Source organism: Podarcis bocagei (genome assembly GCF_964188305.1).
Source record: "Podarcis bocagei genome assembly, chromosome: 10".
NCBI lineage: Eukaryota > Metazoa > Chordata > Lepidosauria > Squamata > Lacertidae > Podarcis > Podarcis bocagei.
This window is the reverse complement of record NC_138135.1, coordinates 17,828,914-17,853,615: the sequence shown is the minus strand read 5'-3', so window position 1 is coordinate 17,853,615 and position 24,702 is coordinate 17,828,914. Positions and strand designations below refer to the sequence as shown.

Sequence of the window (24,702 nt, the reverse complement as noted above, 5' to 3'; positions counted from 1 at the left end):
GAAAGTGCACTACCTATTAGTGGCGTAGTGTGGATTGCCAGCACCCAGGGCCATACGGAGGGAGTGGAGGGAAGGAAACGGATGGAGCACACATGCACATTCAACAGCCTAGCGGCATCTTCTTCACCCAGGGGATTGCAGCTGCAGAGATAAGAAGAGTCATTCCGTTGGCTGGAGATGTCACTTCCTGGTTTGCATGGAGAATTCCATTTTCAGTGGAGTCCAGTGACAGAAGTGGGCTGCTGTATTGAGGCAGCACCAGGTGTTGAAATATTTGTGCCTGGGGCAACTGCCCCTGTGCGCCCTCCCCTCCATGCTACACCACTTCTACCTATAAGTTATGGCTTTTCCTCGACAACTCCAGGTGCTTGATTGATCTGTGGCATCAGGACTCCTGGGACATGAACAAGACCAAGAAAAGTCTTCGTCTCCTAAGGAAAAAGTTCTGAGTGCTTGGGATGGCAGCTGGACCAAACCTATGGGCATAGGGCAGGGATAGCCAGTGCAGTGAGGACCACAACCCACATCATGTCTGACCATTGGCCATCCTGGTTGGGGCTGATGGGAGTTTGAGCCCAACAGTATTTGGATGGCATCACATTGGCCACCCCTAGCCCTGAACTTCTGCCCTGTCTCAAGGCAGTTTGGAACAAGCATCTCCTCCCCATCAACTTGATGATTTCCAGGTGTCTGTCCTATTGGGCAGAACTGAGTTGGCCAAAGGAGATTTCATGGAGCAAAATGCCTTGCCAGCATTACAGGCCCGAAAGTATCCTCTATGATAAATGAGGAGGCTGTTAATCAATGCTAGCTATTACTGTGCTGCTCTTCTCCCGTATAACTGACAGTCATTAAAAAAAAAAAGAAGCAACTTCTTTCTCCCAAGGGAAGTATAAATTATAGTGCACATCAGACTTAAGTGAAATGGGACAAACCTGTGAGAGGCAAGGGGCAGGGAGTCTGCGGCTGGAGTTAATGTGGAGAGCCACAATGGGAATAGCTTTTGGAAGGAGCGCACAGAAATTGGTACTCCTGCAATCACATCGTTCGGAAAAGTGTGCGTGCGGGTTCATTCTGAGGTCCATTCACTTAAAGCTTTTTAGCGTGGTCTCAGTCTTGGACACAAGCAGCAATGTGGAGCTCATTATCCACATGTTCGCCACAGCAAAAGTGTTCTCTAGACAAGGATCATCTCGGCTGCTTAACGCGTGCACTCCTGAAGAGGGCTATTATGTGGATACAGTACATGGTGCATATAGAAGGGAAGCCATTAACATTTAGTCAGAGAGAGAGAGAGAGACAGAGAGAGACGCTAATGCAGTTCAGCTTTGTATGGCCCAAGAGAGCCTTGCCCAGCCAGCCCAGCCAAGAGGGGTGATAGTGCATGAGTGGTGCAGCAAAACTTTTTTAACATACAAAGAAACAAAAGGGATGCAGATGTCAGGGTGACTTTTTCATACATGTGTAGCCAAATGTGCCCCCCACCTCATTATCTGACTTTCAAAGTTTTCCCCAGGCTACACCCCAGCAGAGACATCACCTTGCCAACAAAGGCCTGTATAGTTAAAGGTATGGTTTTCCCAGTAGCGATGTATGGAAGTAAGAGCTGGACCATAAAGAAGACTGATCACCGAAGAATTGATGCTTTTGAATTATGGTGCTGGAGGAGATTCTTGAGAGTCCCATGGACTGCAAGAAGATCAAACCTATCCATTCTTAAGGAGTGCTCACTGGAAGGACAGATCCTGAAGCTGAGGCTCCAATACTTTGGCCACCTCATGAGAAGAGAAGACTCCCTGGAAAAGACCCTGATGTTGGGAAAGATGGAGGGCACAAGGAGAAGGGGACGACAGAGGACGAGATGGTTGGACAGTGTTCTTGAAGCTACCAGCATGAGTTTGACCAAACTGCAGGAGGCAGTGGAAGACAGGAGTGCCTGGCGTGCTCTGGTCCATGGGGTCATGAAGAGTCGGACACGACTAAATGACTAAACAACAACAACACCCCTCACTGTTCCTGCTTCACACACAAATATCTTTGCCTGGCTTGAATGTGGCCTTCAGCTCTGATAATGACTTTTGCTCATCTTAGTAGAGGAGTGTGTGGGTGTGCATGTTGAAACTAGCCTACTGTACAAAGGCAAAACCTGCCATTTTTGCCCCACCCACTTTTGCCTCTGTTCCCACCCACTACCAGCATGTGGCCCTTGGAAGGTCGCTCAGAAGAGAATATGGCCCTTGGGTTGGAAACCTTTCTGCAACCCTGCTGTATAGACTGGCAGCTGCTACTTCTGCAGATGTTCCTGCACCTTCCTATCCACATGTTAAAGGCTTCCTCTACGTGGCTTTGACGATGACATAACACTCAAATGATGCTTGCTCGGTTCTTTCAGGAATAAAGCTTCTTGAGTATATAAGCATTCAGGAAAGACAAACCAGGTGAGAAACTGTGGAGGTGGCAGTGGCCATGGATCATGGAAGGTTGTCTCCTACAAAGTCAAACTATTTGTTCTTCTGGTTCACTATTGTTCATCCAAGGAATGGAAAACCTATGACCCTCCAGATGTTTTCAGATTGCAGCTCCAAATAGCCTCAGCATGGGCCTCTATGTATGTGAGCGATAGATGATCTAGGATTTTACTGAGCAAGTATTTGATTCATTGACACATGAATAACCAGTCTGAAGGATAGCCCCCAATGTTTTCATTGTCCAGGTCACTGTGCGTTGGAAATATGAGGAAATTTTCTTCAGCCAGTTCACCTGAGGGCTGTTGACTGGCCAGTTCATAGTTTTGGGTTCACGTATTTGACATTGCATGTCTTCAAGGCAGATGCCTTTAAAAAGCATTCATTACTGAATTCCCTCATTCCCTGAGGGCATAAAGAAACCACCACTTCTTGCAGCCCATTATTCAAATTGCATAACCTTGGAAATCCCATCAAACGTCAGCCTGAGGGCTGCAGTTCTTTCTGGGTAACCTTCCAAGCAGCCCCCAGTGGCACAATGGGTCAGTGTGTCTTGCTGTTAACCAGAAGGTTGGTGGTTTGAGCCCATCCAGGGATAGCTGTGGGTGGAATTCCTGCATTGCAGGGAGTTGGACTGCACAACCCTTGGGATCTCTTACAACTCTACAATTCTGTGACTGTTTTTTTCATGGCTTCATATATTTTGTGAGTGTTGCCAGTGTCAGCAGTGAGTTGGATGCTTTGACACAGCGTTAGTCTAGCACATTGTCTGGCAAGCCACTGGGCATCACTCCTTGCCTTTCTCAGTGCAGGGAGCACACTTGTAGTTCACAAGAGCCTTGCACTTTGCACCAATAACAGGCTCCAAGTCTTTAATGCCAGCCTCAAACCAGTCAGGGTTCTGCTGCTCTCTTCTGTCAAAGGAGGGCATAGCTGTGTTTTAGGTTGCATTTCTCTGATAAAAATAGGGACATCTTATTCAACAACAACAATAATAATAGTAATAGTAATAACAATAATTTAATCCCACCTATATGACTGGGTTGCCCCAGCTGCTCTGGGCAACTTCCAACATATACAAAAACACAATAAATCATTAAATAATTTCCCTGTACTTTCAGGGGCTTCCTGGAATGGTACACTTTTCCAGGATCAAATCAGAAACTGGGATAGAATCTGTAAATCTGGGACTGGAAAATTTGGAGGGTCTATTGCTAGTTCCACAACAAACAATACTATCCTAACCTAACCATGTCTGCTCAGTCAGAAATAAGTCCTACTGAATTCTTACTCCTAGGACAGGGGAGTTAGGATTGCAGCCAGACTCATAAAGCTGCCCCTTTCTGATCACATCATCTAGCTGTACAGAAGGTCTGGCCTCTTTTGCAGTTTATTTAACCATGTTTGTAGTGCGGCCACAGGCCTGTCTCCTGATGTGGAGAACTGAATTGAAGGTTGGTAAAATGAGAAACTCAGAACCCAAAATAGACAGATTTGCCAATCCCTACTGTCGTGCTCACAAAGTGGTTCCTAGGGAAACTTCATATTATCAGATGTGCCCCAAAGCCACCTGTGTATCGAGAGTTTGGTGGCATCTAAGATGAAGGGCAGTGTTACCAGAATGGGCTCTGACACAGCCTACCAGTTCCTGGATCTCTGCCAGAAGTCCTTCAGGTACAATGAGAACTAGGGGTTTCTATCCACTTTGTCAGATACCTACTAACATCGCAAGACCAGCAGGTCCATAAATTGTGCATTGTTAGCCAACCCACAGATTCTCAAAGGGACAAAAAGGGCAGTTGAATATTAGAGTATTGCAATAATAATAATAATAATAATAATAATAATAATAATAATAATAATAATAAATAATAATAATACACCAACAACCATTTATTTTGGTACAACTGATGTCCTTAACAGCATTATTAGTAAACACATTATTGATCCACAATAAAGTATTTTTTCCCCACCTGTGCTTGGAAAATGTAAATCTTCAAGTGGTGAAGTTTTTCCTTTTCTTCAAAACTGCAGCCTCTGACTAATACAACTGCCTTTAGAATTCGTCATAGCTAAATTACAATTATTATGCAAAGCCCTGCAATAGACAGCTATATGGCTTGTTAAATGACTTTGCCTTCCCCCCTCCTTTCCTTTTTTTTTGGCAAAGCATAATCATTTTCCTTTATTAGCTGAAGGATTTCATAATTTAAGGAAGATGAGAACCTATAAGTCACACTTTCAAATAAGGAACATGGATATTGCAAACATTAAATTCTCCCATAAAAATGTTAAGGCATCATTAAACTAGGATCAGATTAATACAATCCAGTCAACTCTGGATAGATATCGCCTGTAATAGGCTGAAACAATACCTAGTGATATAGGATGTATAAGATTTTACTACAACCAATTTATACACCTATAAAACATACAGGTATCACTCAAAGCTATCATTAACCGTGCGTGTCTTGCATTAAATCAAGTGAGTTTGATAAAGAGAAGAAGGGGAGGGGGCAGTTCGCCCCCTTCTTACGTCTCCAGTCTCTATTATCTGTCACCAAGCATCTCATTTCTAATTTGAGACAAATAAGCACTCCATTCTGGTAACAGTTGACCTGAGAACACTTGACTTATCAATCTGTTTAGATGTCTGGCGGATTTATGTGTGCATGCTAAGATCACAACTCTACCTTATTACTTTCCCACGGAGCCACTGAAAACTCAGCATGGTTCCTCTTCTAATAGAGCTAAAGGGTGGAACCAGGCATTATCTCTGCAAATGCGTATTCCTCAAACCATGATTAGACAAGGCAAGGAGCACGCAGGGCTGGGGTGCACTTTGCAGGAAGGATCACTCAGTGACAGGGAGGGAGCATCTGAGTCTTCCAACCTCCACCAGTTCTGTCCTGCAAATGCATCTGGTTCCAGAGCCAGGCTAGGGAATGAAGATGGTGCTGCTGCTGATGATAAAGAAACAGGGGGCATTTTCAGGGTTCAGCAATTGGATGTGGGAAGGGTTAAGCTACCAAGGACAGGCCCCCTTTTATCTTGGCATTCAGAATACGGAGCACACCAACACCAGGCACATTCGTCAGCCTCCTATTTATTTCCTTTTTTTCATTTGTAAGGTGTCAACCATGAAACATTTTCGTTTGCTGAAGTTTCCTAGCAATGTGGTGTGGTGGTTAAAGTGATGGCTTAGGGCCAGGGAGACCAGGGTTCAAATCTCCACTCAGCCATGAAGATCATCAAGTGACCTTGGGCCAGTCACTGCTTCTCCGCTGAACCTTCCTCACTGGGTTGTTAAGTTTGAGCTCCTTGGAGAAAAAGTTCGGCTATAAATGCAGTGAATGAGTGAGTGAATAGATGATAGATAGATGATAGATAGATGGATGATAGATAGATAGATAGATGATAGATAGATAGATAGATAGATGATAGATAGATAGATGATAGATAGATAGATAGATAGATAGATAGATAGATAGATAGATAGATAGATAGATAGATAGATAGATAGATACATGATAGATAGATGATAGATAGATAGATAGATGATAGATAGATAGATAGATAGATAGATAGATAGATAGATAGATAGATAGAGATTACCTGCTTTTCATGCTTTGAAAGACATGGGACACCCCCCCCCAAAAAAAAAACATCAGGCATAAATGTTCCTGTGAACAGGAATGTATGAAGGGCAAATCCATCCCATACATAAAACATTTAACTCCCCACCCCAGATTATTGGGAACTGTAGTTTTCCCCTTACAGAGCTCCCAGCATTCTTAACAAACTCCAGTTCCTTGGATTCTTGGGTGTGTGGGTGTGTGTCATGTGCTTTAAATGTGTGTTGGCTGTGCTTGAAATACACATTATGGGTCTTCCCCCTCCCTGTACACCGACCTTGGCACAAAGAACACAACTGTCTCTACCGAGGGAGCCTTTGTGAGTACAGCTGTATGCATGCAAACTTCCAATGGCATGAAACCCTGCTGTTGCCACACTGCGACTCCATAATGGGGCAGAAAGTATGCCAGCCCTGGGAGCGACATACTTGTTTTCCACTGGGATCAATGGGAAGTCTCCTCCCCCCTTAGAAAACCAATGGGAGAGCAAAAAGAGGGGACTCACATGTGTTTGTCTGCACACAAACACCCTTATTTCTTCTGCTGCTCTTTTGGATTGCACCGCCCATGTTCCTGTCCTCCACAGCAGGGCTAATTCTCGCATCCTTATTTACTTTCCCCAGCCATGGGGTGATGGGCAATGAACGTAGAGAATGGGCGGCTTTGCATTTCAAAGGTACAAGGAATAATAGGGCCAATTTAACCCACTCAGCTTGTATCTGGATTTCTTCTTGTGTTTCAATACAGTCAAACTTCTACTTACCACCGCCTCTTCTTATGGTCACTACAAGTCATGACTGCAAACCTGGAAGTAACCGGTGGGTTTGCCGCTGTTTGTGTATGCGCAGCAGTGGTGATCGGCATTCGCACAAGTGCAGAAGCGGGCAATCACCACCTGCACACAATGGCGCCTCTCCCAGCGGCCCATTTTGACCTCTGGACAGACCTTCAGAACAGATTATGGTCGCAAATAGAGCTTCCACTGTATATGGATGAGCAATGTGCCTGTTGCTGTTTTTTTAAGACACACTAGATTTTTGTGTGTGCTCTAAACCAATTGAAGATCAGCCTTGAATTCCACAGAATGGCAAATATCCAGCACCTTCAAGCTGTCCACATGGCAATCAGACATTGCCAGGGAAAACATTAGGTAGACTGTAGTGAAAGTATGCATTGCTCTGCTTTGATTGCAGCGCCATGTATTAAAGGAAGCCGTAATCAGCAAACCCATATGATCTCTTGGAGTAAGAGAACATTGAACGGGGCCAGGGAGATCATCACCATTTGAAACATGAAGCCTCATTCTAGGAAAATGATGCTAGCTCAGAATGCAGAGCTGGGCTGAGGCCCAGGATCGTGGCACCGACCATGCAGTCGAGGGAGAGAAACATCTGTCAGCAAGCTAAACTGCAGGAGATGAAAAGGCAGCCTTTGGCCCAGGAGAGCACTGCGGCGCTGAGTGAAGGAGCCAACTGAAACAGGGAAAGGGAAAAGGAATGGAGGCAGTGGGTCTGCCCAACTGTGCACCTTAAGGGGGAAGGATAACCTATTTGTGTTGAGATTTTCTGTGCGTGGATACATTCAGTTACAGTTACAGCTAAGAACTGCAAAAGCACTGTTGACGGGGAAACACCTGCTTGCAGAAATGGCTGCAGATTGTATATCTGCATACATAAACACAGGTGACATTTTAGTTCTCTAGTGGCCAACAGGAGCTGAATGATGGTGGTTAGTTATATTGAAATAAATATCCGATAGAAAAGTGCAATGGTAAAGCAACAACAGGACAGGCAGGAAATGTCAACAATTCTTTCAAAATTGTATTTCACTGTTTCATTATGTTTGCAAACAGCTTTGAGTTTTTGTGTCGATCCAGTGGCATATACATCTTGTAATATATTACACTGAGACTAAATGTGGTATGTTGGTGACCCTGCAGAAGGATAAAGAGGAACAGCGTGACATGGAACAACCACTCCTAATATCCCTTTTCTGCACCAACACCCCACCCAAGCTCAGTTATGCAAAGCCTTTGATTTCAAACAATCCAAAGACTAGGAGCAACCAAGGGTCAGTGGGGAAGAGGAGCAGACACCAGCTAGAGACTGTGAAACTAGCCAGTGGGCATTTGAGATTCTGATCACATTCCATATGTGAAGTTCTAGAGGCCGTTTGTCCTCCATTTGGAACCCAAAGGCCTTAAGGTTAAGTACTTCATAGCACAAAGCACACAGAAGTATGTGCACATCACTAAGTATGATCGTGGTCTCTAAATCTCTGCCTTAAATTGTGACTGGGACTTCCCCCCTCACTGTTCTGATCTAGTCAGCAGTAGAAGGAGATGTTCTGAAGGACATTTGTGGTATGCAAACTGCAGACTGTGCAGCCCAGGACTGGTCAATGAGCAAAGACCCCACAAAAGCTGTTGAGGCACCATTTCACAACATTTTGTTGCAGATCCCATTAGTATTACTGCATGAAGCCTTTTCTCAGTGAGTTTTTAAATTGAATTTTATTGAATTCCCCCCCAAGCAAAAACAAATAGCTAAACAATGAAAAATAAGCCATAATAAATCAAATCAACACATTCTGTACATACTTTTTTTTGGGGGGGGGGAGTGAGGGGGAAGCAGGTGAAGGTCCAGACCAAACCGTTGCCCAGACATTCAAGCAAATAAATCTGAGAAGGAGAGTATGTACAGTGGTACCTCGGGTTAAGTACTTAATTAGTTCCGGAGGTCCGTTCTTAACCTGAAACTGTTCTTAACCTGAAGCACCACTTTAGCTAATGGGGCCTCCTGCTGCCGCTGCATCGCCGGAGCACGATTTCTGTTCTCATTCTGAAGCAAAGTTCTTAACCTGAGGTACTATTTCTGGGTTAGTGGAGTCTGTAACCTGAAGCATATGTAACCCGAGGTACCACTGTATCTGAAAACTTCCATTTCTCTTGTGTTTATGGAAGGTCACCATCCTTAGTTGCCAGATGAATCATATCTTCTGTCTATGGTGCAATTGGTAGGGGCAGACCTCTTGTCCCAGTATTGAAGTGTTAGATGTTTAGCTACCCTGAGTGCCCCCTGCCAGTTTGAGTGTCTCTTTGTCAAGTTCCAAAGGACCAGAACATAATTCAGGAGGACATTAACATCTGTAAATCTCAAGGAGGTGACAAAAACCATATTTATATGCCTAATGACTTCTAAGCAAAAAACTTTGACTTTAGGACGATATCTTCATCATCATCATCAAACCTTTTATTGGCATCACATACAAACATCCCTTGTGAATCAATACAGAATTACCCCCTCCCCAATGTCACAGAACATTTGTCAAATGAAAAGAGGCAAAACAGTCTAACGTTACATCTCTAGGTCTCCAGGGAGATCAGACTTCTGCAATGTGTTTCTGCGACAAAAAACCAAATAAAGATATTTAGCCACTAACTTGGTGAGCTCCTGATCATTCCCCAGTAATAGAAAACGTATGACCTCCAACTCTGGTTTCCATTTGGGGATGCAGCATTGATCTAGAAACTGCTGGTGGAGATCAGCATATAGTTTACATTTTAGAATCATATGAGTAAGAGTTTCCAGCAGGTGGTCTTCACATGGGCAAATTCTTTCTGCTTCCACCATTCCTGAGAAGCTTCCCCAAAGGAGGTTTGATGGATTTGAATTAAACCTGGCCAGCAAAAATGCCCTTCTTTCGTGAGGGATAAGCAGAAATTCAAGATAATTGTGATTAGTTTCATATGCCCAAGAAAGTTGAAAGTAAAGCGGGGAGCATGTTTTCTCTGCTGCTGCTGTTAGTTCCTTGGCTCAATGGGCTAACTGACTGGGAAGGCTCTGGGAATTTTACCTCCATCTCCCCGCAGGGAAATAGTGTGGTGGACTATATTCTGATTCCCACTAAAATGACGCCCTACGTGGTTGAGTTTCACATAGGTGATCCTATGCTCAGTGACCATCTCCCTCTACACTGCAAACTTGTCTTTCCATCGAGAAAGACAGAACAGTTACCATATTTTTTGCTCTATAAGACTTACTTTTTCCCTCCTAAAAAGTAAGGGGAAATGTGTGTGCATCTTATGGAGCGAATGCAGGCTGCGCAGCTATCCCAGAAGCCAGAACAGCAAGAGGGATTGCTGCTTTCACCACGCAGCGATCCCTCTTGCTGTTCTGGCTTCTGAGATTCAGAATATTTTTTTTCTTGTTTTCCTCCTCCAAAAACTAGGTGCGCCTTGTGGTCTGGTGTGTCTTATAGAGCAAAAAATACGGTAATTAATCCACCCACCCCCCAGGAACTGAGACCCCAGCACACAAGGATACCAGTTAACAATATCAAGTGTTGTGTGAAGGGCATTACAATGTCAGCATTATTCAGAGCTGGGTATTTTTTCTTCTTAAAAGGTTGCTGTGGGGAGCAATAAAACCCAGCTTCTCCTCCCCCAATCAAGCAAGAAATGTATTGGCTTTATCTATTTTTCACTGCTCCTGAGAATTTGCCAAGCAACTCCAAGGAAGAGGTTTCCAAGTCAGATCTTAGGGTTCTTTCTCACCAGTTCACTCTGCCCTTTATTTATTTATTATTTATAAACCTCCCTTAATTAAAAATAATCGGGGCAGTAAACAACAAACGTAATCCAAACATGGCCCGAAAGCCATAAAATGCAATAATAAAACAGTGTTGAAAGGCAGAATGGATTAACGCTGCATAAAAGAGTTCTCTCGCAAGTTCTTGTTTAAAGCCGTACTCCATCAATGGATGATAAAACAATTGCACTTAGGGATTATCAAAGGAGAAAGAAAATGGTGGTGAAATTCTCAGGGTTGGGGTGCAGGGTTTTTGCAGTGCTTACAACTCCCCTGAGATGACCAAAGGGTGTTTGTGAGTGTCCATCCCTTCATTCTACAATCATATGACCAGTGGTCTGCACTCTGCAGTCTTCTGGTATTCCCATACTTCAGTTAAAGCTCCCCTTTTATGTTGGGTGGGTCTTCTTCCTCACTTTCTTTAAAGCTTAATTTTATTTTTTACTTTCCTCACAAGGCTCCTCAGCATGAACCCCAGGCACTCTTATTTTGCTAAATGTAAATGTACGAAAATGTACATTTACACATAGAAATTAGCATATGCAAATTTTGGAACAAATTTGCCCCCTGGGCCTGTGCTTGCAATACTCCTGAAAGGCACTAGCATATTTTATTGTAAGAAAACCAATTATTGCTGATAATATGGACTACCTGGAAGCTTTAAGTAGAAGTAAACCATACATAGTTTTAGGTAGACTTAGACTGCAGTCCTATACATGACAGTAAGCTTCATTGGACAAGGCAGGACATACTTCTGAGTAGACATACATAGGATTGTATTGCTAGAAAGGTCTATATACAGTGGTGCCCCGCAAGACGAATGCCTCGCAAGACGAAAAACTCGCTAGACGAAAGGGTTTTGTGATTTTTGAGCTGTTTCGCAAGACGAATTTCCCTATGGGCTTGCTTCATAAGATGAAAACGTCTTGCGTTTTTTGCAAGTTTGTTTCCTTTTTCTTAACACCGTTAATACAGTTGCGACTTGACTTCGAGGAGCAACTCATAGAACGCGGTGTGGTAGCCTTTTTTGAGGTTTTTGGTGATTTTTGAAGCTTTTCCAAAACTTTTCCTACACCGTGCTTCGCAAGACGAAGAATTCGCTAGACGAAAAAACTCGCGGAACGAATTAATTTCATCTTGCGAGGCACCACTGTAAACAGAAACACGAATGGAGAAGAGATGTGGAAAGCTGTTAGGTTAAATCCATAGAACAAGTAAATGTCAGGACGAAAGCAGACCCTAAGGATTTAGAGTTATTGCAATCTGGGATGCACTATAAATTTAAAGCTTTCACCCAAAAAAAGAATGCTCTGAATTGTGGTTTGTTGTGGGTGCTGAGAATTGCTAGGAGACCCCTATTCCCCTCGCAGGGCTTCAGTTCCCAGAGTTTATTGGAAAGAGAGATTGGCTGTTAAACTACTCTGAAAATTGTAGCTCTGTGAGGAGGAATAGGGGTCTCCTAACAACTCTCAGCACCCTTAGTAAACCACAGTCCCCATGATTCTCTGGGGGAAACTATGGCTATTTAAAGTGGTATGATATAGAATCATAGAATCATAGAATCATAGAATCATAGAGTTGGAAGAGACCACAAGGGCCATCGAGTCCAACCCCCTGCCAAGCAGGAAACACCATCAGAGCACTCCTGACATATGGTTGTCAAGCCTCTGCTTAAAGACCTCCAAAGTTGGAGACTCCACCACACTCCTTGGCAGCAAATTCCACTGTCGAACAGCTCTTACTGTCAGGAAGTTCTTCCGAATGTTTAGGTGGAATCTTCTTTCTTGTAGTTTGAATCCATTGCTCCGTGTCCGCTTCTCTTGAGCAGCAGAAAACAACCTTTCTCCCTCCTCTATGTGACATCCTTTTATATATTTGAACATGGCTATCATATCACCCCTTAACCTCCTCTTCTCCAGGCTAAACATGCCCAGCTCCCTTAGCCGTTCCTCATAAGGCATCGTTTCCAGGCCTTTGACCATTTTGGTTGCCCTCCTCTGGACACGTTCCAGTTTGTCAGTGTCCTTCTTGAACTGTGGTGCCCAGAACTGGACACAGTACTCCAGGTGAGGTCTGACCAGAGCAGAATACAGTGGCACTATTACTTCCCTTGATCTAGATGCTATACTCCTATTGATGCAGCCCAGAATTGCATTGGCTTTTTTAGCTGCCGCGTCACACTGTTGGCTCATGTCAAGTTTGTGGTCAACCAAGACTCCTAGATCCTTTTCACATGTACTGCTCTCAAGCCAGGTGTCCCCCATCTTGTATTTGTGCCTCTCATTTTTTTTGCCCAAGTGCAATACTTTACATTTCTCCCTGTTAAAATTCATCTTGTTTGTTTTGGCCCAGTTCTCTAATCTGTCAAGGTCGTTTTGAAGTGTGATCCTGTCCTCTGGGGTGTTAGCCACCCCTCCCAGTTTGGTGTCATCTGCAAATTTGATCAGGATGCCCTTGAGTCCATCATCCAAGTCGTTGATAAAGATGTTGAATAAGACCGGGCCCAAGACAGAACCCTGTGGCACCCCACTAGTCACTCTTCTCCATGATGAAGAGGAACCATTGATGAGCACTCTTTGGGATCGGTCAGTCAGCCAGTTACAAATCCACTGAGTGGTAGCATAGTCAAGACCGCATTTTACCAGTTTCTTTACAAGAATATCATGGGGCACCTTGTCAAATGCCTTGCTGAAATCAAGGTAGGCTACATCCACTGCATTCCCTTCATCTACCAGGCTTGTAATTCTGTCAAAAAACGAGATCAGGTTAGTCTGACATGACTTATTTTTCAGAAATCCATGCTGACTATTGGTGATCACAGCATTCCTTTCTAGGTGCGCACAGACTGTTTGCTTAATGATCTGCTCCAGAATCTTCCCTGCTATTGATGTCAGACTGACTGGGCGGTAATTATTTGGGTCCTCTCTTTTCCCCTTTTTGAAAATAGGGACAACATTTGCCCTCCTCCAGTCTGCCGGGACTTCGCCTGTTCTCCAGGAATTCTCAAAGATGACTGCCAGTGGTTCTGAGATCACATCTGCCAGTTCTTTTAATACTCTTGGATGCAGTTCATCTGGCCCTGGAGACTTGAATACATCTAAACTGGCCAAGTATTCTTGTACTATCTCCTTAGTTATTCTGGGCTGTGTTTCCTTTGCTGAATCATTTGCTCCAAATTCTTCAGGTCGGGCATTGTTTTCCTTATCGGAGAAGACTGAGGCAAAGAAGGCATTGAGAAGTTCAGCCCTTTCTGTGTCCCCTGTTTGCATTTCACCATCTTCTCCTCTGAGTGACCCCACTGTTTCTTTGTTCTTCCTTTTGCTACGAACATACCCATAGAAGCCTTTTTTGTTGCTTTTAACCTCTCTAGCAAGCCTGAGTTCATTCTGTGCTTTAGCTTTTCTGACTTTGTGTCTACACGTGCTGGCTATTTGTTTGAATTCCTCTTTGGTGGTTTCCCCCCTTTTCCATTTTTTGTACACATCCTTTTTTAATCTTAACTCAGTTAAAAGTTCTTTAGATAGCCACCCTGGCTTCTTTAGGCACCTATAAAACTATACATAGTTTTTTATGTATAGTGCAGATGGGGGCTTAGTCTCCACACAATGTATCCTTCTCAGCCTTGTTGACACATTGATCCTGGTCCTAGGACTCAGCTAGATTGGTAAAGAAAAAGCATTTTGTAGGCGTTTTACATGCAATATAACACTGTGACACCAGTTGGCACTGTGGAGTCCATTTCTGCCATCACGATTTCTCATTATAAAGGTTACAACACATTTTTTCTGAAGCATTTCTTTGATGTGTCTGGATCCAGCCCAAGTCCAGCTCAATGTCATTTTCTGGTGTTAGCTTAGGTCCCATTGCTTTCAATTGGACTCAGTGTTGACTAACATCAGCTGGGTCAAGAAAGCCTCGCTGCCTACCCATTGGCTGTAGCAGCGAAAAAATTGCATGTCTGGATCTGCCAACATATTTCAATCACTGCAGGCAGAACTTTTGTGTTATGTGTCAACTCAAATACAACTCTTTTCAGCGGGGACAGGTCACACGTCCCTATGAGAGTCAACCATCCATCAGACCTTAAGCAATGTGTGAATAATTCAATATTGCTCTATGACCTCCTTTCAAATGAAGCTCTTTAGAAATGAAATTCTCTGGAGTAAAATCTCCATGCTGACTAGGTCTTCTTTTGTGTGCATCTTCTTCCTGCCCTGATCACGGCTGGAGGACTTTCCTTTAAACAGACTTCCTCCTCTTCCCAAACATGTTGTTGATCAGTTTGGCCATAGATTTTGACCCGCTAGGCCGCCTTTTCTCCTTCCCCTTAGCGTTTGAGGTGACGTTCTTCAGGACTTTGGTGAACATGGCTGCCACTTCCTGACAATGTTCCGCCGCAGACAGTTCGCAGAATTGGCATTTGTAGTCCAGGGCCAACTTTTGCCCTTCCTCCCAGCCAACTTCACGCATATGGCACAAATCTTGCTTGTTCCCAACTAAAATGACAGTGGAGTCTGCAGCCCTGAGGGAGAGTTGAGGAGAGGAAAAACTCATAAAACACAATTTGTTGATCATTTTATTCTGATGCTGCTTATTATTGTTTATTTATTATTGCAGTTATATTCCCTCTATTCTCCAAGGAGCTAAAGGTGGCATTAGGCTGAGACTTTGACTGACCCAGTGAGTTTCATGACTGAGGAGGGATTTGAACCCTGGAATCCCAGGTCCTAGTCCAACACTAACCACTAAACCACAACAGCTTTCTATGTTACATAGGGTAGCCCTGCGTCCTGTTTTACAGATCCTCTATCATGTGTCATTATTAATTATTATTATTACAGTGGTACCTCTGTTATGAACTTAATTCGTTCTGGAGGTCCATTCTTAACCTGAAACCGTTCTTTACCTGAGGTACCACTTTAGCTAATGGGGCCTCCCACTGTCACCGGTGCGTGATTTCTGTTCTCATCCTGAGGTAAAGTTCTTAACCTGAGGTACTACTTCCGGGTTAGCAGAGTCTGTAACCCAAAGTGTTTGTAACCCAAGGTACCACTGTATTAATTTCTAAATGTGTTTATAAGCTAGCAGATGCAACTCTGTATGTCCTTCCTTTGGTGATGCGTTTCCTCCATTTTTGGAATGTGTAAGTCATTATGCTGCGTAGAAGTACTGCCTTTAGCTTATTTACACAGACCAGACAATTTGGTGGTGTTTTTACCGATACAATTTTAAGCCCCACTGATAATGGTTTTGCAAGGCGGCACCTAAATCTTAAGAAACAAATGAAGAACATGGTTCAGCTCATGTTTTGCATGCTGAATGTAAGAGATTAGGGCCTTACCTGCACTGCAAACCTATATCAGAAATATCCTGCTTGAACTGACATGGCTTCACTTAAAAGAATCTTAGGAACTGCGGTTTGGCGAAATGCTTTAGATTTCTCCATTGTGATTCTTCTCCCACCCTCATGTAACTCCATTTCCCAGGGCTTCTTGGGAAAAAGGAATGACTCTTAAGCCAGCAAAACCCTGGATGCATTCAGACATGGAGATTATTGCATTAGTTCCCCTGGTTATACTGTTCGGACTACTGTCCTGGTGTCTAACCATCATTTTACAGTGTGTCACCTCTTGCATTATGGAACTGGCTTGATATACCCTCATGTCATGCTAAATTTCATTCATACCCAGTGGCCATGGTATGACACAACAGCAGACATCATGGGACATGTCTCCACTCTTCGGGTGCCTGCATGCTTCTGTTCCCTCTGTGAAAACTATATGCCGGAACGGCACCACAAATTTCATTGCTTGGGTGGCAGTGGTGTGATCCACAAAAACAACAGGAAGATTACAGTGTAAAACACCCGTGATTTTCCAGGTTAAGTCGTTAACCTGAAAATGAGCACGAGATTTCTACCAGATTTGCAGAAGCGGCTCTTATGTCATGCGAAAGATAACATAAAGTGTGAAAAGGATGGGGATAAAGGAATCATAGATTTGGAGTTTGAAGGGACCACGAGGATCATACAATCCAACTTCCTGCAGTGCAGGAATATCCTGCCCAATGTGGGGCTCAAACCTGTGACCCTAAGAATAAAGGGCTGTCTGAATGCAGCCCCTGTAGTACAGATATGTTCAACAGGATGGGAACTATAAGAACTAACCAGACTCTCTCATGGCTATCACAATCCTTTCAACAATCCTAGCTCCAGCCATTGATGGACTTACCTTTTGCAGCCCGACATGTGGCACTCTCGTATCCGGTACAGCAAGGCTTTCGCAAAGGCAAAGGAGGCTCTGTCACTGATTGCGTACACGACCACAAACCCATCTGCCCAGTGGAGCTCATCGGTGAGAGACAACTTCCCCCGTCGAGGCTGGAAGGTAACAGACCCATTGCATGAGAGGATGCATCAGCATAGCATACCACAGAAGAAGAGAAGAGTTTGGATTTGATATCCCGCTTTATCACTACCCGAAGGAGTCTCAAAGTGGCTAACATTCTCCTTTCCCTTCCTCCCCCACAACAAATACTCTGTGAGGTGAGTGGAGCTGAGAGACTTCAAAAAAGTGTGACTAGCCCAAGGTCACCCAGCAGCTGCATGTGGAGGAGCGGGGACGCGAACCCGGTTCACCAGATTACGAGTCTACTGCTCTTAACCACTGCACCACACTGGCTCTCATAGAGCACCTTAATGACTGCAAGCGTTGAATTTTAGATACTTTGCCCTGGAAACTCTCACCTTTAAAAATAACCTATGAAAGCTACTTCTAGTGAAGTATGAGAAGCTGAGGTAAGCAGAACAAAGGGGGATACTGGGAGTGGCCACCGAGACCACATAACACTGGTCCTGAAGGACCAGCATTGGCTCCAAGTATGTTTCTGAGCCCAATTCAAAGTGTTGGTGCTGACCTTTAAAGCCCTCAATGGCCTCAGCCCAGTATACCTGAAGGAGTGTCTCTACCCCCATCATTCAGCCGGACACTGAGGTCCAGCTCCGAGGACCTTCTGGCGGTTCCCTCACTATGAGAATTGAGGTTACAGGGAACCAGGCAGAGGACCTTCTCAGTAGTGGCGTCCGCCCTGTGGAATGCTCTCCCATCAGATGTCAAGGAAATAAACAACTATCTGACTTTTAAAAGACATCTGAAGGCAACGCTGTTTAGGGAAGTTTTTAATGTCTTATCATGTTTTTAATATTCTCTTGAGAGCCACCCAGAGTGGCTGGGGAAACCCAGCCAAATGAATGGGGTATAAATAATAAATTATTATTATTATTATTATTATTATTATTATTATTATTATTATTATTATTAGCATGTAAATATATATAAAATCACAATAACTGCTTTATTGGGCCAGACCAACTATCCATGTAAGTTCACATGAACCTTTGGTGCACACACCTATATGGTGTCAATTTACAGCCCAAGATTCTGTCTATAACAGGGGCAAACCAGCCCCCTGGGCTTTCCCCTGTTATTTGGTGTTCAGAAATATCACAACTAACTGGAACCTAAGTGGAACAGCCATTGACAGCACCATCCTCCAAGAATCAGCTTAATTCCTTTTTATAAACAGCAGGTGAATTTATTGCCATTGCAACATCACGTGGCAGTGAATTGCATAAGCAGATTATGGGCTATGGGATGCAAATGTGGATTCATACATTAAAGAATTATTTGATCCCAGCCATTGGTTTCCACCAACACCAACCCAACCCTCTCAATTATTTGCATCCCAGAAAGGAGCACGCAACCACAAACCACGTTTGGACCACTTTTTGGATCAAAATGGATTGACATCGAAGACATGAATCTTAATTAGGGGTTCAGTTTAGACCCCTCACAGCCCCCTCTCCTGCACTTTATTTCCCAACATTACTTAAAAGACCTTCAGAGTGATGTGACGTGATGCAACATCGGAGCATGCTGTCGGCAGTGTTCTTTAACTTACCTGTGAACAAGGATCATATATTTCCAGGTTGATCGGCTTTCCTTCCAGACAAACGTGCTTTGTATAGATGCACTCTGTGAGACAAGAGAAGGAGGACACACATGATCATGAGTGTAAAAAACCACCCAAAAATAGGTTTCCCACTGCTCATGTAAAAAAACCCCAGGATTCACATCCCTACTCAGTCACTCATGGAGCGACCTTAGGCCAATCACATTCTTTCAGCCTAAACTAGTTGTTGTGAGGATAAGATGGTGGGCAAGACAACCATTTATGCCACATTGAGTTCCTCAGGAAAAAGGTTGGCTATAAATGCCATTCATTCATTCATTCATTCATTCATAAATAAATAAATAAATAAATAAATAAATAAATAAAGTGGTATGAGTCAGCCTAGATAGCTCAGTTGGTTAAAGTGTGGATCTGATAATGTCAAGGTTGCAGGTTTCATTCCCTACTCCTGTGTTGCAGGTGGTTGGACTCAATGATCCTCAGGGTCCCTTCCAATTCTACAATTCTGTGATTCTGCTTTCAATGCATAATGCAGATGGGACCTAAGAGGCAAAGTAGATACAGATTTTCCAAGTTAGTGGAGGCTTACCAGAGTCAGAAGCATATTCTCCAATGAAGCGTCTGGTCAGAAAGCGTACTGTAAGGGCTACAATGAGAGAACAAAATGTGACATGAGAAATGATCTTCAGCCTGTTGGACAAACCTAAGACATTTTGCTGCCTGAGGCAGGACAGCAAAGTGCACAGTACCCACAAAATTGGCACTGAGACAGAAATTCCACAAGCATCTATTTCTGGAAATATAAATACAATAATAAATTATTTGCTTCTCATTTGTGACATATGTAGTTACCAGCAACAGACACTTCATTCTGGCCCAAAGTAGGGCCAGCCATGATGACACAAAAGTGTGGGCTGGCATTGATGACAACTAGGTTACGTGGACTTGTGTGCATCTGCAGGACAGGCACTGCAATAAATCCCCATCTCCCTAAACCTCACGGATAGAGAAAGTTGGCTGCAACTAACAATTGCCTTTGTTTCAATGAGACTTAGTTTTGCTGGAGCCTGGCCACAGAATGTACTGACACTTTCCTGGAAAAGGAAACAAAAGCAAGATGCTCCAGGCAGTTAATTGGTCCCTAGTGCTGAAGAGACCAACAATGGATCTCTGGAGAGGAAGGACTTGGTGCAGAAGAGGAAAGAATGGAGAGTCACTTTTTAGCACTCATTTATGAATGCCATTCAAGTCTGTCTTTTCTCCCTTGGTGGAATTCAAGATGGTTTAAGATGGAGAGCCCACTGAATCTCTCATCCAGGCACTCTTCGGACTGTGATCTGCTTTCACTTCCACAAGAGTGTTGCATCACTTGCCTTCAGACAATGTCCTGGGCACCTGCACACCCCCTGGGGCTTGTATTTCAAGTTTCAGTGTTAAACTGAAACAGTAAAAGTGGGCAGTGTGGTGGAATGGGAGACCAAAAAGCTCAAATGGCTGCTTAGCCATCAAGCTCAACAATGACCCTGGGCTCGTCACCATCTTCTGGCCCAACTTATTTCACAGGGATGTCATGCCCCTCTGAGCTCCTTGGAAGAAATGTTAAGAGAGAAATGTGACAAATAAAGAAGACTAGTCTTGCTAGTCAGCTGCACTGCAGAAATACCCTTGTGGCACATCTATCCTATGTCAGCAATCAGAAAATCAGATCTACTCCTCAAGCTAGAAGCACACTCAGCTCTGCTACCGATCATCTGGGACAATGCAGGACTCGGGTCTGCACAAAATAATTTGATACAATAACAGGACTCAAAGAATTGCAGAGTTGGAAGGGATACACTAGGGTCATCTAGCATAACCTCCTGCAATGCAGGAATGACAGTTACAGACCCTGGCAGGTGGCCGTCCAACTTCTGTTGGAAAACCACCAATAAAGGAGAGTTCACCACCTTCCAAGGTAGTCTGTCCCATTGTCAAGTCAGAAAGTTCTTCCTAATGTTTAGCCAGAATCTCCTTTCTTGTAACTTGAATCTATTGGTTCAGATCCTAGTCTCTGGAGCAACAGCAAGCAAGCTTGCTGCATCTTCCATGTGACACATCCCTTCAGATAGCTGAAAATGGCTACCCTATCGTCTCATCATGTCTGCACAAAACAAGCTGGCAACATCAGCAATGGGGTTTCTCATGCCAAATTAGGATGATGTTGATGGTGTTGATGATAATTCTCCCACACTTTTAATTAATGGCTCTACACTGGAGAGGTGCCACTGGGTGAATCCCAAATGCATTCTTAAGGAACCCCTGGAGCAATATTTGGGCTATTGCGAGTGAATAGCTTACAGATCTTAGTGCAAATCTGGATTTATAGACTCTAGAGTTAGTTTTGGAGAACATTGCCAATGGCATAGTTTTGGAAATTATTGGTCGGGAGAGGTGAGATATCAGAATGTCACATTTGGAAATTTGATGCACTGAGATGTCTGTGCATGTTAACTCTGAAGTTAAGTCTGTTTTAGATCAAATAGGCTCAAGTAAATATTCCTAAACTGACAGCATTAGAGAGTTTGTGCTTCTAAAAAAAAGGAGAAAGAAAATGTACCATTCAAAATGTTGAACTTCCAATTTCAATTTTGCACTTTCAGATTCAGCTATTGGAATTTTCAGCTGTTTCAAACACTGCTTTGCAAAATGAAATTTCAAATTGAAGACATCCCAGAATTCTGGACACCCCCCCCCTCCTCACATGAGCTAAAGTGGCGAACTTTCATACAACCAGTTCTCCTCCTGTGCCTGAAGAATGACATTTAGAACTTAAGCAGCCAACACTTTTCTAGGTACTGAAGATATACACTGCCAGAAGTTTCACTGCTCTATACAAAAGTGATGTTAAAGGCATAGCAGCAAGGTCTTGGCAGGAAAATGGCAACCATAAGTAGGTACTTTGAAAGAAGGGTATTTTTAATTTTTTAAAACATATAACATAAATAAATACAGATACTTTCTAGATACATATGTCAAAATGCTGTTAACAGGACAGAAGCAGGGCCTGTGAAATGTTGGCAATTTGGATGAGGTATATGGAAACAATTTTATTTTCTTGCGCAAAATAAATAAAGACAGCTCTTGGACACATATCACTTGATCGTATTTCAAAAGAATGGGAAACAAAATCTCTCTCACTCTCTCTCACACATATGCATCTCATCCTATAAACTTCGTGTAAACTTCAGATTATATCACAAACACACCAAGCAATCCCTCACCCCAGCCAAAAAAGCGTTGGGGGGGGGGGGGTGAGACAGGGAGAACTCCAGTAGTTTTTTTTAAGTTACCCCAAAGTGCCTGTAGACCGATATACAACAGCAATTTAGGTAGCTAGAAAAGGGAGGTCAAACAGAAGGGAGCCTTACCAGATTTGCCTGTTCCTTCGCTGCCCAAAACTGCTACTTTCATTTCATTCATTCTTGAAAAAGCAACCCCGGCTGATTTTATTCAGGCACTTAAAGCGATCCGAACCACAAACTTCCACGCAGGGCAGATGCGCTCGCGGGGCCCCTCGTCTTTACGCACTTCGCCTACTTCCCTAGAGAGCAATTTGGAGCTGTTTGACCGCTGCCTGCAACTTCTTCTATTTAGCCTCCTGGGCTGAGGACGTCAAGGGAGGGCGAACTGGGAGCATAATAAGGCAATGCAGTTCAAGAACCCGCCCACCCTTAGATGCCTGCGTTTTTCGTTTGTGTGTGTGTGTCTGTTTGGCAAGGAAAGGAACTGAGACATCTCTCCCATCTCCGTCCAAGCTTGTGATCACTCTTTCCTCTTTGCAACGGTATGAAACAGGCACAAAGCAAACAAGAACCTGCTCTGGTCAGTTTCCTCCCTGCCTGTTAAGAGGCGAGATGGATATTTCCTCAAATGACATAGGGAGAAGAAAGTGAAATTGAGTTTCATCCTGTGAAATTGACCTCCTTAATTTTTGAACGTCCCCTGAACTGGTGATTTCATTGTTTTAACTGGGTTGTTGTTGTTGTTGTTGTTGTTGTTTAAAAAAACCTATTTTAAATCTTTTTGTTTTGTTTTATAAAATTTATAGTGTGCTTGATTGTAAAAATAAAAATATAATAAAAACCCTCAAAGTGGTTTATAAATAAGGACAAAAGTGTAAAATCATTGCTAGAAAGAATTAACAACAATAATTTAAAACAGACAACAAATAAAAATTCACAAGCTAAAGTCAGATTAAAGCACATATCAACATTCTACATAACTGGGTGGGCTTGTTTGAACAAAAGTGTTTTTATCGGGCGCTGAGAAAAGTACAGTGAAGCTGCCTGCCTAATATCATGGTTGCTTTATTGTATATTTTTGTAAAGGATGTTTTAATGTTATTGCATATTTTAATTATGTATTGATTTTATAGTTGTAAAGTACTTAGAAGGCATTTTGGCATATACATGGCATAATAATTAATCATATTATTAATAATTATAATTAATCAATTATAATTATAATAACTTGCCCATCATGTTATTTCCAGAGTTTCCCCTGCAAAAGCAACACTGTGCTTCCCTCCCTGGAGTTAGGAGAAGGAAGGGCAAATTCATAGAAGATGGGGTCTCCCAGTGGCTATTGATGGTTATATAGAAACTTTAGAGGCAGTATATCATTGAATTCCAGTTTGGGGATGGGTTTGGGAACAGCACAGTGTGGCTATTGCAGTCACGCTCTCCTCGTAAACTTCCCAGGGGCAGCTAGTTGGCCTCTGTGAGAAAGAGGGTGTTAGATTAGCAGCAGAACAAGCCACTATCTTCAATGGGGCTTACTTCCTAGTAACAACGCAGTCCAATAAAAGTCTTCTGAGAAGTCCCACTGAGTACAATAGAACACAAGGGTATTAGTTCAAGCTAGGAAACAGGGAGTAGTGATTTACTAGTCTGGTATGCAAGTTGGGCTTTTTTCCCATTACAAAAATAGAAAGATGTGTTTTACTCCCATTTCTGTAAGTTTTATTGTGTTGCACTGGGGTAAGGAAAATCATCTATAGGGCACGTTTGAATGTCTCTGGGGCAGACAAAATAGGTGCAAAAATGAGTACAGAAGTGGTGCCACAGTAGCTCAGTAGTAGAGCACACTGTTTGCATTAAGAAATTGCCAAATTCAATCCCTGACACCTCCAAGTAGGGCAGGGAGAACCTTCCTTCCTAAACCCCTGAAGAGCCACTGATGGTAGACAATACCCAGGTAGATAGACTCAAGATCCGACTTGGTATATGCCAGATGCTGTTGTTCCTGTGGATACTAGTTGCTGAGGAACAAGGATGGAAGAAGGCACTGCATTCAGCAGAGGCTGGCCTGTCAGACCAAATGGGGATGCTGCCCCACCAACCTCAAACAACCCTCACCTGCGTGCCTTCTTCCTTACAGCCAGCGCAGACAATAGCACTGCCAATCAACTTCCTCCTCCTTCATCTCAGTGTTGCCACTGTATCACTCAGGAGGGAGGAGGGTGTGTTGCATGGACTAGAATTATATGGCTGACTTCTGCCCTACACATCTCAGTAGGACACCAGCCTCCACTGCTTCCATCCAAACCCTGCTTCTGGGCTTCCCAGAGAAATCTGGTTCACAAAGGATGCTGGATGAAGTGGATGTTTGGACTGATCCATCAGTCTGCTTCTTCTCACTTTATGATGTCTTGTGTTTACTGGTATACTAGCCTGAAATGTAGCAAACCAGTGACACTGGGATACACAGTCCTATGTGTCTTGGGGCCTTATGATGAGTTCCTCAGAAGAAAGTTCCTGTTCAGGAATTGACCTTCTGGAATAAATGGAGGCATTGTGTGTGTTTTGTTGCCATAGGGTTTATTTTTAGTATCAGAATGCTAACTCCTTTTTTTCTTTTTTTAGCTCCTGTGTTTTCACAGTTACACATTGCGCTGTGAAAAAAGCAGACCACAGAAGTGGGGGCACTGCCTGGAATTGTAACTTTTGCCCTTTGGCTTAGCTAGCTAAACATTGCGATTCTCTCACCGCAAAGGAAGCATTT

The 24,702-nt window shown here is 43.3% G+C and overlaps 1 protein-coding gene and 1 long non-coding RNA gene across 2 annotated transcripts; both read right to left on the bottom strand.

Annotated features, from left to right (window-relative positions):
* Positions 1-9,329: 9,329 nt before the first annotated feature.
* LOC308596068 lies at positions 9,330-11,933 on the bottom strand. The gene is made up of 2 exons (XR_014012299.1): positions 11,838-11,933; positions 9,330-11,481 (listed from the first exon to the last, which is right to left on the bottom strand). It is a non-coding gene; the product is annotated as an uncharacterized lncRNA (long non-coding RNA).
* Positions 11,934-14,255: 2,322 nt separating this feature from the next.
* On the bottom strand, positions 14,256-22,417 carry RERGL (RERG like). The gene is made up of 5 exons (XM_081211069.1): positions 22,068-22,417; positions 19,250-19,306; positions 18,649-18,722; positions 16,920-17,068; positions 14,256-15,211 (listed from the first exon to the last, which is right to left on the bottom strand). The coding sequence occupies exons 1-5, from the start codon at positions 22,117-22,119 to the stop codon at positions 14,929-14,931; spliced, it is 615 nt and encodes a 204-aa protein (XP_081067195.1). The 5' UTR covers positions 22,120-22,417; the 3' UTR covers positions 14,256-14,928.
* Between the last annotated feature and the right edge of the window lie 2,285 nt (positions 22,418-24,702).

Excerpts from the sequence above, each read along its gene's own strand:
- RERGL (XM_081211069.1), bottom strand. The coding sequence starts at position 22,119 with ATGAATGAAATGAAAGTAGCAGTTTTGGGCAGCGAAGGAACAGGCAAA. Across the intron at positions 19,307-22,067 it reads CGAAGGAACAGGCAAATCTG|CCCTTACAGTACGCTTTCTG; the intron begins GTAAGGCTCCCT and ends CTCTCATTGTAG. Across the intron at positions 17,069-18,648 it reads TATATGATCCTTGTTCACAG|CCTCGACGGGGGAAGTTGTC; the intron begins GTAAGTTAAAGA and ends GTTACCTTCCAG.